This window comes from Dasypus novemcinctus, chromosome 6, assembly GCF_030445035.2.
Source record: "Dasypus novemcinctus isolate mDasNov1 chromosome 6, mDasNov1.1.hap2, whole genome shotgun sequence".
Lineage (NCBI taxonomy): Eukaryota > Metazoa > Chordata > Mammalia > Cingulata > Dasypodidae > Dasypus > Dasypus novemcinctus.
In genome coordinates, this window is record NC_080678.1 from 35,836,459 (window position 1) to 35,851,958 (window position 15,500).

The 15,500-nt window shown below is 50.0% G+C and overlaps 1 protein-coding gene across 10 annotated transcripts in view; it reads left to right on the top strand.

Moving 5' to 3' along the window:
- Positions 1-15,500, top strand: part of PAX2 (paired box 2) — an 81,485-nt gene that overhangs the window by 45,367 nt on the left and 20,618 nt on the right. For all 10 annotated transcript variants that reach the window (XM_023588971.3, XM_023588970.3, XM_058298510.2 and 7 more), the window contains one exon: positions 13,747-13,922. In XM_023588971.3, coding sequence (XP_023444739.1) covers positions 13,747-13,922 — 176 coding nt within the window. The remainder of the gene's footprint in view (positions 1-13,746; positions 13,923-15,500) is intronic.

Consider the following 15,500-nt stretch of genomic DNA (forward strand, 5'->3'; position numbering starts at 1 on the left):
GCAGAAATTACCAATTGTGGAGAATACTCTGGGGAGCCAGGAGAAGCTAGACGTAGAGGAAAGCAGAAAGTGGCCGAGGGTGGTTCCCCTTTCTCTCCCCTTCTCTCTCCTTTCCCTCGCTTCCTCCCCCTCCCCCCTTCACCCCTCCCCTCTTCCTTCCACACATCTTTATTGGTTCCAGTAATAGCGTTGATTTGCATGTCAGGCAAAGCCTTGCTACACACACAAAAAGAAAACCCCAGCCGTGGCGGTGTGGCAGTGTCAGCTCTCGCTGTTGTTCGACAGTGTAAAATTAAATTAATAAAGCCCCCAACACAGGAAAACATAACAGGAAATTAATGGCCTTTACTGTCGCTCTGATGCAGTCATTTGCAACCCTGCTTTCCGCACCAAAGACTTCATAAATGCAAGCAGTTTCTCTAAACAAGCATACTTAGGGTGGCCTGGTATGTAATTTTTCGCCTTGCTTGTGTCCTTTGAGCTAACAAAGCCCCCTCCCCTCCTGGCTCCAGAGAGGTTTCTAACTGGTTCTGGCTGGGCTTGAGCCCCTGGGGAACAGCCCCTGGGCAGAGGACCGAGCTCCCTCCAGAGTGGCAGACGCTCTGTGAGCCCTCCTTCCATGCCAGCCCCTGAGCTGGAGCCTCCACCTGCCAGCAGCCAGCGGGGAGGCACGGCCGGAGTTCACGGGGCCCAACGCTGGCCCTTCCACTTTCTCCCTGCTCTGCCGCCTCTCTTCCCCATTGCCTCTAGCCTTCCTTTCCCTCCTCCCCCACCTGGACCACCGGTCCTCCTTTCACTTCTTCCCCCCATACTGGGTCACAGACTCAGGCTTTCCCATAGGTATTGCTTTCCCATAGGTAGCCTGGGGGTCCTTGTTTTAGAGGGACTCACCTATTCAAAGTGGGGAAAGTAACTGCGCTGGTACAATTCCCCAATATCTCCGTCTTCCCTAGAAATTGGTTAGGAAATATTAGAGTCCTAAATGATCATTCAGACAGAATTCCTGGAAACCATTTCAGAGACCTGCGAGTCCATGATTTCCACTGCGCTTTGGTATGTAAATAGGTGGGATATTGAGAAAACTTACCCGTTGTCTCTGGGGAGTGTTGTAATAACGTGAACCCAAGTGCCAACTGTCTGGGGTGTATGGGAGGAACAAATGACCAGCATGTGGATCTCAAGAAGCTTCCAGTCTGCTGGGGGAGGCAAGGCTATTACATGTCAAATAATGTTTACTTAGTTAAATGCTGAACCACGTGGCTATGCGTTCCATCAGAATTCAGGGAATTGGGCTAGAAGATCAGACGGGAAAGGCTTGGAGGAGAACGTGGGGCTTGAGCCTGGAAGTGGCTAAGAGGGAGGCCAGTGGTTTGGCCGAGGGTGGGGACAAGGCAGAGTCTCACATTCTTAAGGGCCATCCCATCTTATATCCTACTCACAGTAGAACTCTCCTCTCAAGCAGTTGTGCCTGAGAGGCCACAGCCCTGCCTGGACATAGGACGAAGACGGACGGCCATATGCCCATTTTTTGTTTGTTTGTTTTTTGTGTTTTTTTTAAGATTTTATTTTTTGTTTATTTCTCTACCCTTCCCCCCCACCCCGCCCAGTTGTCTGCTCTCTGTCTCCATTCGCTGTGTGTTCTTCTGTGTCCACTTGTATTCTTGTCAGTGGCACCAGGAAACTGCACTCTTTTTTGCTGCGTCATCTTGCTGCATCAGCTCTCCATGTGTGTGGCGCCATTCCTGGGCAGGCTGCACTTTCTTTCGCGCTGGGCGGCTCTCCTTACGGGGCGCACTCCTTGCACGTGGGGCTCCCCTACGCGGGGGACACCCCTGCGTGGCACAGCACTCCTTGTGTGCATCAGCTCTGCATGTGGTCCAGCTCCAAATGGGTCAGGAGGCCCTGGGTTTGAACCCTGGACCTCCCACGTGGTAGACAGATGCTGTAACGGATGAGCCAAATCCGCTTCCCCATATGCCTTTATACTGAGTCAGGGTGGGGTTGAGGAAAGAGCACAGGATTTAGGTCCGAATGTCTGGGTGGGAGCTCCGTTTCCATTCCTTATTTGCCCTAGGACTTTTGGCTAATTACATGATCTCTCTGAATCTTAGTTTTGCTATCTGTGAAAAAGAGATAGTTGCTTACCCCGAAGAGTGGTAGTTGAGATCTTCACTTTGTGCTTTCCTCCCTTCCATTCATGCCACCGTATTTGTTAAGCACCTGGCAAAACTCTGGACTGAGCACTGGGCAGATTTCAGTGGTGGGGTCCCTGCTTGAGGTCCCTCGCCATCCTGGTTGTCCATCTCTGGATTCATTCTTGAATGTTAAAGTCACCCTTAAATGAACACTAAACTCCAGAGACAGACTAGCCAACACCAAGTGCAGTAGAACCATTGCCTCTCTCCATCTAGAGACTCCACGTCTATAATGTAGCCTAAGATTACATTCGATTTTTTAGCAGCCGTGTCAGACTCAAGCTCATATTGAGTTCGTGGTCAACTAAAACCTCGAGATCTTTTTCACATCAATTGCTCTCAAGCCAAGTTTACCCCATTCTGCACTTGTGTAATTGATTTTTTTAAACCTAAACATAGGGCATTCCATTTATCCCTGTTGAATTTCATCTTGTTGGTTTGGGCTCATAATTCCACCTGATTAAGATCATAAGGATGTCTTCTATACCTTCACTCAAGGAGTTGTTTTGTTGCTGTTATCGTTCATTTGTTTTTAAAGAGTTGAGCAGATAAAGGCAAACCACATGGTCTGCCACTGGAGACTTTCCTCTAGGTTTCAATCAATGAATGCTTTAGGTCGTATTGAGCCCAAAAGCTATCCACCATTTCACTTCATCTTGTCCATAAAACTAAGAAGGAGATTCTTTGTCAAATGTTAACTTTCACTTCATCCATAATCAATCAATCAATTGATCCAAAAAAATCCAATTTAAGTGATAAGCCAATTGAATGTCTGCTAAGAATAAAACACAGCAGGGACTGACTTACAAAGGTAAATAGGACATAGTCCTTGACCTCAAGAAGCTTATCATCTAGCCAGGAGATGGATGTGCACATCTTTAATCCCTTATACAAGCAGAATGTGATAACTGCTATGAGCCGACTATTAAGTGCTATGATGAATGATAGAACAGGGAGCAGTTGCTTCCAACCAGGGCAAATGGGGAAGTTTTCATGGGGGTGGCATTTGATCTGAGCATTGATATTGAGTTAATTGCCACAGCTTACTCTTGGTGAGTTTATGCAGGTTCAGGGTGTCACCGTTCTCTTTTTAGTGCCCACAAATTAACTGTGCAATCAGTTGTTACAAAGGAGGTCCAGAGCCTGATATTGACATTATTAGAGTATTGTTTCCATAAGCTACCTTCCCCCTCTTTTGCAGGCCAGGATGGCATTGGGCTTGCAGCTGCCTCCGCCTTTCTTTGTGAGTTCTCAAGGATTAGCAACAGTCATTTTGGGATCCTATCTACCCTGTTCCCCCGGGTCCTAATACATGAAATATCTGGGCCTGGGAAAGTGAACACAATTGAAATGGCTAGGGGTTACCTGCCCAGCCCCTTCCTGCCCTCGGCCAGTGCCCCTGCGGCACCTGTTGTGCTGCTCCCAGTTTGACTATTCCTTTCTTTGGTGAAGGCAAGCTAGGGGTGCAGAAATTCTGTCCTCTTTCTCTCCTCCCTCAGGACTACCTTCTCTTCCCAGGCACTGAGCCTAAACCTGCCTTCCTATTTATTCTTTCTCCAGAGCCACCCATGCCCTTTTCTGTTGTCTTAGCTTATTCAGAGATTTTGGTCCTGATAGACTCATGCTACTCTCTTATCCATCCTTGGTTATGGTCCCCTTCTCCCATCTGTTGTGTGTCCTTTATAAGACAGAAAAATTTCTTTTCTCTGGTAATAAGTGCAGTTTGAGTTCATTGTAAAATATTTGGAAGCTACAGTAAAATTTTTAAAAACATCACCCATAATCTCATCACCAAGAAATGATCATTGTTGATATTTCTTTCCAGTCTTTTTTTCTGTGCATACATAATTATACATATATTTATAAATTGTTCATCAAAATTGGAGCGATAATGTATATATAGCTTTGGATCTTGCTATTTTCACTTAATGTTATATCAGGACCATTTTCACATATCATTAAATATTCTCTGAAAACATGATTTTTTAATGGCTGCATAATCTTCCACTGTTTGGTGTACATGTCCTTTTAAAAACAAGGCTTATCATATTTTAAAGCTTATCCTTGTGCAACAACAACGATACTCCTTAAATGTCCTTGTCTTCCCACCCCTCCTTCACTTCCACACCCTCTATTCCGCCAGGTTGAGTTTTTGAGCTTGTAGAGTCAGAATTTCATTTCTTGTGCATTCTAACTTTGAGGAATCATGTTCTCTTCTAGGATCTCTTGCCATGGGATCACATGCCTACCCTTTACTGCAACAAGTAGCAGTTTTCTTTCTCCATACCATTCTATCCAATGCCCCCTTCTTTGCTTCGGTCAACTCTTAGACATGGTTGCTTGCTTCCCAGATCCCCTGTCACTTCCCTTTTATCAGTTTTTCTTTCTTGATCAGAATTAAGCAGTCTAGAATAGTGGAAAGGGCTGGGGATCTCATTTCCAATTCTAGTGTTGACTGGCTGTGTGACATGGGAAAATTACTTATCCCTTCTGAGCCTTTTTTTTTTAATCTCTGAAAATCAGACTAAATTATCTCCATGATCCTTTCCAGCTGTAAACTGGACAATTGTGACTCTGAATCCAGAGTAGCAATTGCCTATCTTGCTTCTTTTTCCTTCTAAAAGGCAAGTAAAGAATTTATCGACCTTTCCTTGTAGAAAGAATTCTGTTCAGCAAACTAACCAACTTTTTGATCTCCTACAATGTGCCAGTCCCACTGGTAGGTTTACAGAGGTGAAAAAGGTGGGGGTCCTGCCTTCAAAATATTCATAGCTTAAAGGAGAAGAGAAACATTGAATAATAACTCTGATGCATATAGATTCTAAATTTGACTCTGCTACTTTCTGGCTATAATAAGTAATTTTTAAAAAAGAACAAGCTACCCAACCCCTCTAACCCTCAGTTTCCCAAGGTTGGGAGCTCAGCTGCCAGAGTCATATTGCCTGTGTTTGGTTCTGGCTTCTCCATCACTTGTTAGCTGTATAACCTTGGGAAAATTCCTTAGCCTCTGTGTTTCCATTTCGTCATCTATAAAATCAGGATAATAATAGAAATTTCTTGCTTAAGTTAGTGTGAAAATTAAATGAGTTAATATATGTAATACTCTTAAGATGAGTGCTTGATATATACTAAGCACTCATAAATGTTAGTTGTTGTTATTGTAAGGGTTAAATCAATGCATGTATGTTAAGCACAATGCCTGCTACTATAATAGGAACACAATCGATTTTAGCTATTATTTTTATTATTATCTCTACAATAGAGGTTTGGATAGATGGCTATTGGAACACAGAGAAAGGAGAGACTGCTGAGGGAGGAGCTTAGCAATCCTCTTGGATACATCCAAGGAAACGCAATCCAAAAAAGCGCAAGAGACTTGTCTAAAGTCATATAGAACGTGAGCAAGAAAACCAGGATTTTTAACCCAGGAGACGTTATTCCCTGTCCTTACTGAGGTTAAAATCACCAATGCAGTTAGTGTCCCTAGAGGCAAGTGGGTACAAACAGGTACAGCAAGACTGACGCCAGGTTGGCCAGGCAGCTACCGCCAGCATCTCTCTGTCAGGAACTCGCTGGGCATCGGTGTGTGGAAGCTGGGCTTGGTCAAGGAGAGCAGATGGTTTGCCAGAGCTGGAAGGCTGGGCCGAGCCTGGTCTTGCCCAGAGCCAAAGCTTTGGGCAGATTTCCAAGGGCTTCTTATCTTCCTCTTGAGCTTGGCTTGAGATTCCTGGGCAGGCCAGACTCACAGATAGTCCGGTTTAAAGGTGGGAGGCAATGGGAAGTGGCATCCTACCTCCTTGGACAGGCAGAAGGCTGCCTGGGATGTTTGCACCGGCACTGTCCCCACCTGGCCTCTGGAGCCCCTTCCTGGCGCACCGCAGCACCCACTTCCCTCCTCTCTCCTCCTCTTCCTATTTCTCCTTACTCTGCATCCCCCTTCCCCTCTCATCCTTTCTTTCCTTCCCTCCCTTTTTCTAACCCCCTCCCTTCTCTCCTCATTCTCTCACACTCTTCTCCTCTCCTTTCTCCTCCCCCCTCTCTGCCCCTTCCCCTCCCTGCGCCATTAATCCTCCCTCTTCTTCCAGTCAGGACAGCACCTGACCTCGGGGGAGCAGCCCCATTCTTCAGCATCCCAGACCTCACTCCCTGTTCCCAGCGGCAGCAGTCAGCAGGGCCGGGTGGCAGTGCAGACCTCCGCGCCGCCGTGGGGGTGGGGCTGGGGCTGCATAGACGGGCTGCCCTGAATGACAAGCGGGGATATTGATCGCATTCTGAACTCAGCCCAGCCGATAGAAGGTAATTAATGACTCCATTTGCCTCAGTACCGAGGAGAACAATTGAGTTTGAAACTGCAACAACTGGCAGCTGGGGAGACTGGGGGACAGCCTGGGGTGAACCCCTCAGAGGCGGGAAATGGTGTGTGGAGGAGGGAAGGCGGAAGGAGAGGGGGCAGAGGCGACCAGTCAGAATGGTACGGAGCAAACCTTTGGCCGGAGCCCCCATCCCCAGTGGCAGCCGGCCCCTCTCCCCAACCCTCTGAGGTCTGAAGTCCGTCAGTCACTGCTCCCCCTTCCTCCACGCATCTCTCTTCTCCCATCCCACCTTTTGAGGTCCATTTCTTGTCTGCTGGATGAAGTAAGACTAACTTTCCCAAGGTTACTTTTTGCCAGCTGTGTGATCTTGCACGTGTGTTTAACCCTCCCTGAGCTTGTTTTCTCATTTGTAATGTTGAAATAATGACACCTCTTTTGCAAATGTTCTGTGAGGCTTAGAGATAATGTATGCAAAGCACCTTGAGCATGCCTAGTACATAGTAAGTGCTCAATAAATGATAGTTATCAGGATGGTGATGGTCTTTGACATAGAAGGCAAACTTAGAGTGGAGAGAGGCAAGGATCCTTGAGTTCAAATCCAGGCTTGGCTCTTTACTAAATGTATTATGTTGAACAAATCAGTTTGCCTCTCTAAGACTATTTCCTTCACTGAAAAGCAAGAAGAAGAAGAAGAACAATAAGTACCTCATAAAGTTGAATGGATTTAATGGGTGTGAAATCCCTAATATTGTTCGTTTCTCCAGGACAGGTAGATATTTGTATTTGGGTATAGAAAACTGAAGTTAGTATAGTTCTTTTTTTTTTTTTAAGATTTATTTATTTGTTTGTTTGTTTCTCTCCCCTTCCCCCCACCCCGCCCCAGTTGTCTGTTCTCTGTGTTCTTCTTTTGTCCACTTCTGTTGTCAGCGGCATGGGAATCTGTGTCTCTTTTTGTTGCATCATCTTGCTGCATCAGCTCTCTATGTGTGCGGTGCCATTCTTGGGCAGGCTGAAGTTTCTTTTGCACTGGGCGGCTCTCCTTACGGGGCGCACTCCTTGCACGTGGGGCTCCCCTAGCGGGGGCACCCCTGCTTGGCATAGCACTGTGCATGGGCCAGCTCCACAAGGGTCAAGGAGGCCCAGGGTTTGAACCACGGATCTCCCATGTAGTAGGTGGACACCTTATCCATTGGGCCAAGTCCGCTTCCCAGTATAGTTCTTTACTGTACTTTAACAAATTCCTCTGAAATGTCTAAATTCCTGTTTCCTGGGATTTGTGGGCAACCCCCATTCATTCCATTCTGATTTTGAGGACTTTGTTGAGCCTAGACATTTTCTGACCAAGGAAATGGCACTGCTTTTTCCCATCTATTACTACCACCCCCACTCACCTTTTGCTCAGGGCATTAGACTCCCTCTTGTTCCTTGCAGTGACCACCTTGGGAATCCAGGTGGAAGGTAAACAGAGGAGGTGAGGTAGACAGAGCTTTCTGTTTGGTCCCTGTCCTCAGCCCCAGCCCCAATACATAGTATTTAGTGACATACACACACCCCAAGCTGCTGAGACCCATTCCTGGTTGGCCAGGGAGAGGAATCTGGCCTGGGGTCAGAGAGGTGGGAGGTCAGGCTGCTTAGAGGCAGCCCAGGAATAGATGGTGAGCGACAGGCTCAGTGACTAAGGAGAGCAGATCTTCTTGAGGATTAAAAGACAGTAAAGGACAAATCGTTACAGAAGTGGTGCAAGCTTGTTGGACAAAGGCTGAACAATATAGAAAACCTTGGACAAGAAGAAAATAAAAATTCCTCATGATCAGGAAGTAAAGCCTGTTACCATGACACTTGGTCTCCTTCCAGTCAAGCTGGTCATCGGCTTTGCATGGGACCAGGGGTCCCCCTGGTAGGCTCCCCGTGCTCTGGACGTCAGCTGGGCAGGTGGCCACCGCTGTCCATTGGTGCAGTCCGCAGCTGTTCATGGAGCACCTTCCCTGTGCCAGGCTCCCTAGAGCAGGGGTTCCTAATAAGAGGCCCATGAGCTTGAATCGAAATTCAAAAAACCATTATTCTTGTGGGGACGTGTTGGTGTGGGTGTGATATATTTATTAAATAATACGCAGTATAGCGTGTACTTAGTAAGGGGTCCGTGGTTTTCACTTGACTGGCAAAGGGATCCGTGGAACAAAAAAGTTTAAGAACCCCTGCCCTAGAGGATATACCCTTGAGCTAGTTACTTACTCTCATGGACTCGGCACCTCATTTAATCTGAGTCACAGATTCCTCACCAGTAAAAAGGAGTTTAATCATCCCTACCTACCTTGGAGAGTGGTTGGGAAGCCCAAATAATAACGTCTGTGAAAACTTTTTAATGCTAAGCAAACAGGACGTGGTCAGAGAAGACAATATGGGCCTCTGTTCCCCTTGAAAGAATAATAGTCATCACCCTTTTAACCCAGCAGTTTGGTTTAATTTAATTAATTCATTTACAAGACCCTGCCTCATTCCAAAAAGGACTGGTGGTGGCTCACACTCCTTGGGGGAGCTCATGTGTAGTAGACAGAGCACCTAGAATGGCTGCTCTACTACCCAGTTGTGTGACCTTGGACAGACCCCTCCCATCTCACTGTCCACCCCTGCTAGTTTTCCTTACTGTACTATGAGGAATTTGTACCAGGTGCCGCCATAATCATTCTGGGCACAGTCTGGGCCGCCTGGGTTTGGCAGCCAGGTAGCAAAGTGAAAGGATATAGGTGCTGGCTCAGAATTCAGGAACTGTCATTCACTAGCTGCAGGGCCTTGGCAAGCTGCTTAACCTCTCCTTGCCTCAGTTTCCTTGTCTTTAACCTCACAGAGTTGTTGCGAGGATTAAGTGAGTTGTGTAAAGTATCGCGATGGCACATAATAAGCTCTCAGGACTTGTGGGCTGCTAACATAGGGCACCTGGGCAGGGGACTGTTTGACTAGCTCCTGGTCCCTTCCTTGCTTCCCAGCCTAAAAACATGGACTGAGAGTGGGAAAGAATATTTGGAATCAGAAGTGGTCCAGGAAGCCCAGGATACCTGCCCTCCAAACTCCAACCCTCTTCTTGGAGCCCTAACCAGGGTCACTTGGTATCTCATATTGGTGAGGGCCCCTGTCATTTGGGAAAGGTTCTCCCCAGGACTGTCTCCCCACTACTAGCAGACAGGCCCATTTTATCCCAACCCAGCAATCTGGGACCAAGGCCAAGGTATGGGGAGTCCAAAGGTAGAAGCTGTTCCCTAGGCCCTATTCTCAAGCAGCCTCTACCACCTGCAATGGGTGGCGGTTCTGCAGCCCCAGGGGTCAAGTTCTGCATTTGACTGGGAACACGTGGTTCTTTGTCCTTTGCAGAGAGACACTATAGGTAGATAGGATAATGTTGCTGAGAGAGGCAAGCGCCTCCTCTGGACCAGAGCTGAGGCTAGCAGAAGCTAGCAAACAGTGGAAATGAGGGAAGAAGGGCCTAAGTCTACCAGAGGCCTGCCACAGGTCCTTCCAGCATCCTCTGGTAGCTGGGGGTGCATGCATGGGTCTTGCCTTACAAGTGACTAGGTGACCTGGGGGGCCAGGCCACTCAGGTGGCAAGTCCAGAGAGCTTCTGCCAGGGATCTGGCTTTGAAAGCCATTCAAGAGAGCGCATTCATTCATTTGTTCATTTACTTATTTATTCCTTAATGCCATCATGTATTTAGTCCCTATTATATACCCAGCTCACTGCCTGGCACTGGAGCTGTAGAAATGTATCAGTCACGGTGTCCTCCACCACAAGGAGCTCACACACAGGCCGTATGATATATGAGGGGGCTGTTAGGTGGGGTGTCTTCCTTGGGATGGGTGGTATCTAATTACACACTCTCCTTCCCTGCTCCCTCTGAAACCTGGATCAAGACCTGCTTCTGCTCCCTCCTCTATTTCAGCTCAGCTCTGCCAGGGAGCCTGTCAATATTGGGGCTGAGCAGTAGTCTCGCGGTCTAGTTCCAACCCTCTCCCTTGCTGTCCTTGGGACTCTGTCCCTACCCCTGGGAAGTCCCACCCTGAGCACTCCATCGCCCTGGAGACAGCATTCCAGGCGATCAGCACTGACCCTGCATTTTTCTATTCCTTTTCTAGTCTCCTCATCCTTGTTCTATTTTCTTCTCTCTTCCTCCTCTCCTCTCTTCTCTTTCTCTGCCCCCTCCCCTCCAAACCCACCCCCATCCAGGCCCTGGGCTGCCCCCCTTAGCTGGAAGCTCAGGCTTCAGCGAAAACAGAGCCGGCTGGTTTCACTCCTGCGGCCAGCCCTTCCCCAGGCTTCCAGTGGAGGAGCTTTCCCCTTTTTCTTCTCCCTCTTTCTTCCCTTCCTCTCCCTCTGGGCTTCCTCCTTCTTCCCTGAACTTCTCCTCCTTGCACTGAACTTCCTGACCCCAGGGTTTCTCCCACCCTCCCTTCCTGCCCTTTCTCCTTGCTTAGTTCCCCACTTCCCTCCCTGGCTGACCTCCTCCAAGCCCACCAGCCCCTCCCTGGAGAGAGCCTGTGAGACCTTTGGTGGGGTGGGAGGCTGCCTCCCTGTCCCCCACCAGTCATGCCACTGCCCTCTCCCTGCCCCCAGCTCACTTCCTTGTCCCCCCTAACTTTCTTTGTGCTGCTCTACCATTAGTCACCACTGCTACCCTTCCCGCCCGCCTCCTCGCTGCCTTCCTTCTCCTTTGGGGAGTTTCCTCTGTCCAGAGTCTTCAAGCCCCTTGTTTTCCTGCTTCTCCTCCTCTTCCCTGCCCCCCCCCCCGCCTTCTCCTCTTCCATCCCCCTCCCTCCCTCCCACTGCCCCCTCTTCCAGGAGCAGGCTTCCTATTGCCTTCCTTCCCTTCCCTCCCCCTGGCTCTCCCTTGCTGCCTCTGTAACCTGTCTTACCACCAGTGCCCGAGTATACAGAAAATAAATAAATAAATAAAAAGGTCAGGGAGTGGAGGGAGCAGCAATAACCCCTAAAACAGTACTATCAGTGGAACATGATTGATCAATTGAATTCCATAGCGGCTGAAAAATGTGGGATTAAGTAGTGTATTATACGCACAATGAGTTGAGGCATGATGTTCATTTCAAGTTCATTTCGCCGGCCTCTGCCACCAGATCAGGCAATCAATAGGGGCAGCAGATATCATATATCACCTCTCTGCGGGCTGGGGAGAGAGCACCATAATCTCTCGCAAATTTAGAGTGACAGATTTGTCAAGATCTGAAGGGCCCCTGAATAAATGAAGGAAAAGAGACTCCTCCAGCCAGTGACCTGAGGACAAAGCTTCAGTTCAGCCCCTACACACACACACACACACACACACACACACACACACGGGCACAGGGTGAGCCAAGCCAAACACAGGCATGTGCACAATTATACAGAGGCGTAGCACGAGTCTTAGCATACCTCCACACACGTGCACATAATGTGAGAGCACATTACAGACAAATTCATACTTTACTCCCCAGAACCCATTTGGTGACACTGCAGTGCCCACACACAAAGGCACTCGCCGCCTCCTGTGACCCTGACAGCAGGGCTTTGCTAAAGGGTAGCGGGCTCCAGGAAGAAGGAATTAGACACAATGCAACATGCAAAGAGCTACGAGGAGTGAAAAGAGGATGCTGCTCATCCTTGGAAAAGAAGCAGGCCTGGGAGAGGCACAGGCGACATGGGCGCACGCCTCGCCCCAGGGCGATCACGGGCACGCACACATTCCTTCAGAAAGGTTCTTGCTCTGTCGCTTAAGCACACACAGGCACTTATTTATCTGGATGTTCCTATGCGCAAAAATGCATATACATGGAGAATACTCACACAAAAGGGAAAGACACATACACCATGCCCTGACTCACACACGGGAACACACACTCTCTGAGGCTGAAAAGCATTCCAACGCCTACACAGAAAAACCCCACAGCCACCGAGTTTTTGTGTCCACAGGAAAAACCATCGCAGCTGCCCGTGTCTGTCTGCCTGCCCCAAATTTGGTCTTGATCTTGGTTTCTGTCTGTGTGTCTCTCTCACACACACACTTTGCGTCCCTCACCTCCACCAGAACAGAGTAGAGGGAAGTGGGAGCCCCCTTAGGAATGCCAACCCCCATGTCCATCTGAGAGGCCAGCGAGGGAAGGTGGCTTGGCTGCAGGTTGCAGTTAATCAATATGTAATATTTTCTATGGTCTCTGAATGATACTGTACGGTGTTACTGTATATAATGCAATATTGATTATATCATATCATATAATCACCTATAAACTGATATATATAACAGTCCCAGAGGAGCACCCTGGGGCCTGCAGCACGGGCTGGCCCCAGGCCCAAGCCTCCCCAGCTGGTCTTGGGCCGAGGGGAGCCAAGAAGTGGCCAAGCTGGGGCTGGGGAGGCTCTGGCTTTAGGCCAGGAGAGTTGCAGCGGGGGGATCTGGGAGAGGTGGCAGAGCAGGCCCTTTGCCCACGGCGTGCAGGAAGGCAGGGAAGGGGATGGCAGAGCATGGCACGGGAGAAGGCATGAGTAAGTCTCAGCTCCCTGTGGAAGTCTGGAGGGGGTGCCAGGCCATGCCTGAGAAGAGGCCAGAGCCAGGGTCCAGCTCAGGAGCAGCGGCAGAGAAGGACAGCCGACGAAGGCCATGTCTCCTCTCTCTGGCCTAGTTGGGATTTTAGCGCTCCCACTGCCCCTGCCTGGCTTCTGCTCCGGGCTCAGGCCGACCCGAGCGAATGCCTGAGCTCAGCTCTCAGAGGTCCTCTTCTCTCCGTGGTGAAGTTAATTACTTCACCCCGTCTCTGTGTTACACTCAGCTTCGGAGATTTGATGATTTTCAACCTTTCGAATCAGTGGAACTGAAATTCATCTTGGAGCCGAGTTCAATTCTCCACAGGCTCCAAAATGCCAATCTGAGGCGGCCAGCTCCTCCCCCTGGCTGCCAAGGCCCTCGGGAGATGACCCCTGGGAGCCGCTCCGCCCTTGCCTGGTCCGTCCCTGACTCCCACGCTTTGACACCTTCCCTCTGCTTTCTCTCCCGGGCCCTTCAGAGGCTCTGGCTTCTGCAGCCAGCTCTCCTTGGCATGGCCAACCTCCTGGGCCAGCCCCCCCGGCCTAGGAGCTAGACAGGAGCCAGGGGCCCGGGCAAGGGTGCAAAGAGTCAGGGGCAGAGCCAGGGACCCAGCCCCTCTGCCCACCGCCTCCGCTGGCCCACCCCTGACGCCCCGAGTGTCTGTGTGTTCTCCAGATGTGTCCGAGGGCTCAGTCCCCAATGGAGATTCCCAGAGTGGTGTGGACAGTTTGCGGAAGCACTTGCGAGCCGACACCTTCACCCAGCAGCAGCTAGAGGCTTTGGATCGGGTCTTCGAGCGTCCTTCCTATCCTGACGTCTTCCAGGCCTCAGAGCACATCAAATCAGAACAGGTGAGGAAGGAGGTTTCTGATGCAGAGGTCGACAGGACAGGAAGCTAAACGGGTCTGGGCAGAACGACGTTTCCCAAGAACTTGCACACGAATCACCCAGGTGCATGCCCAGCGCTGCACGCATGGCGCGTGGGTGTGCCTTGTGTATGCTGTGTGGACACACTCTCGCAGAGACATTAGGGTATAGTTAAGAAAAATCATTCTGGCATATAGTAGAAATGATGAAATCTGGGTGAAAGAGGAGGTGGGTAAATCTTATCCTCTTCTGGGGCCTCATTTCCCTAACTGCGGGGGGAGGGGCTTGGGCATAAAGGTCTATCAAGTCCCTTCCAGCCCTGCCATTCCGTGGATCTGGCAGGGATTGCAACTCAGCAATGTCCCCTTGCCGTGCCTCTTCCCCAAGCCCTCCCAGGGTCCCACGGAAAGTCCGTGCAGGCCCGTGGAGCACTTCTTGTCTAATGACAAGAGGAGAGCCGCTTGTGCCTGCCTCCTGTCCCCCAATCCAGCCGTGCAGGGTGACCGCGGGCAGGCTGACCGCCCATCCCTTAGGCCCCATACGGCCCAGAACACACTGCATGGGCCGCAGCCTGCGCCTCACCAGCACAACACACAAGGAACAAAAGCACGTCTCCTGACTCCGCACACAAACCTGTGCGCAGGCTTGCACCCCCACACCCCCACGTGCTCCCTGCCCCCTCGCCCCAACACACAGCCTGCGCAGCTCCCAGAAGGGCCCTGGCAGCCACGTGGAGCCAGGAGGGGTGTGTCCCCCCCATCACCAGCTCTGCGCCCAGCCCCGCACACACCTCCCCGCCCGCCCTCCCCCAGCACAACCCCCGGCCCCACACTCAACACAGGGCACACACCCATTCGTCCCGCACGCGCGGCCCAGGCCAGTCCACGACCACAGCACAACATGGCATGCTGGGCTTGCTCACGCACACGCACACACACGCACGCACACGCACAGCTCCACAGGCTCCACGCAGCACAGCCCGGCTCTAAGATGCCAACAGCTCCCAGCCACTCGCCTTTCTCCCCGCCCGTCCTTTTATCCCATAAGCTGTTTGTCTTCATAAAACAAAAATCAAAAGTCTTTTTAAGGTGCCCTGAGCCATAAACCAACAAAGGAGGAGCCGGCCGAGGCGGGCGGCTCGGTGCACCCTCCCCGAGTCCCCGGCTGTATTACAATGAATAACCTTTATTTACTTTCATTAGACTATTAAACACCAGCACAGTCATTTTTCCCCCTGAAACTCGGAGCAGGGCCCATAAAGCAAATCCGAAGCCTAATTGAGTTCATTTTAATTTCTCTCCGATCACAGCGAATTACTCTGGTGATAAATCAGGGGGCAGCTTCACCCCCAGTAGAAGGCCTAATTTGCAGCTAATTACAAAACTGATTTCTACAGGAAGATCAATATGAGAAGGAATTGGAAATGACGAGGCAATCCCGGCCAGCCAGGGAGGAGAGGGGGCGTTTTGGGGGGGCCAGGAAGCGGAAGGGGAAAAAAAAACGGACCCGAAAGAGCAGAAAATCAGTTTTAATTTAACGTAATATTAATCAGAGCAACTTTT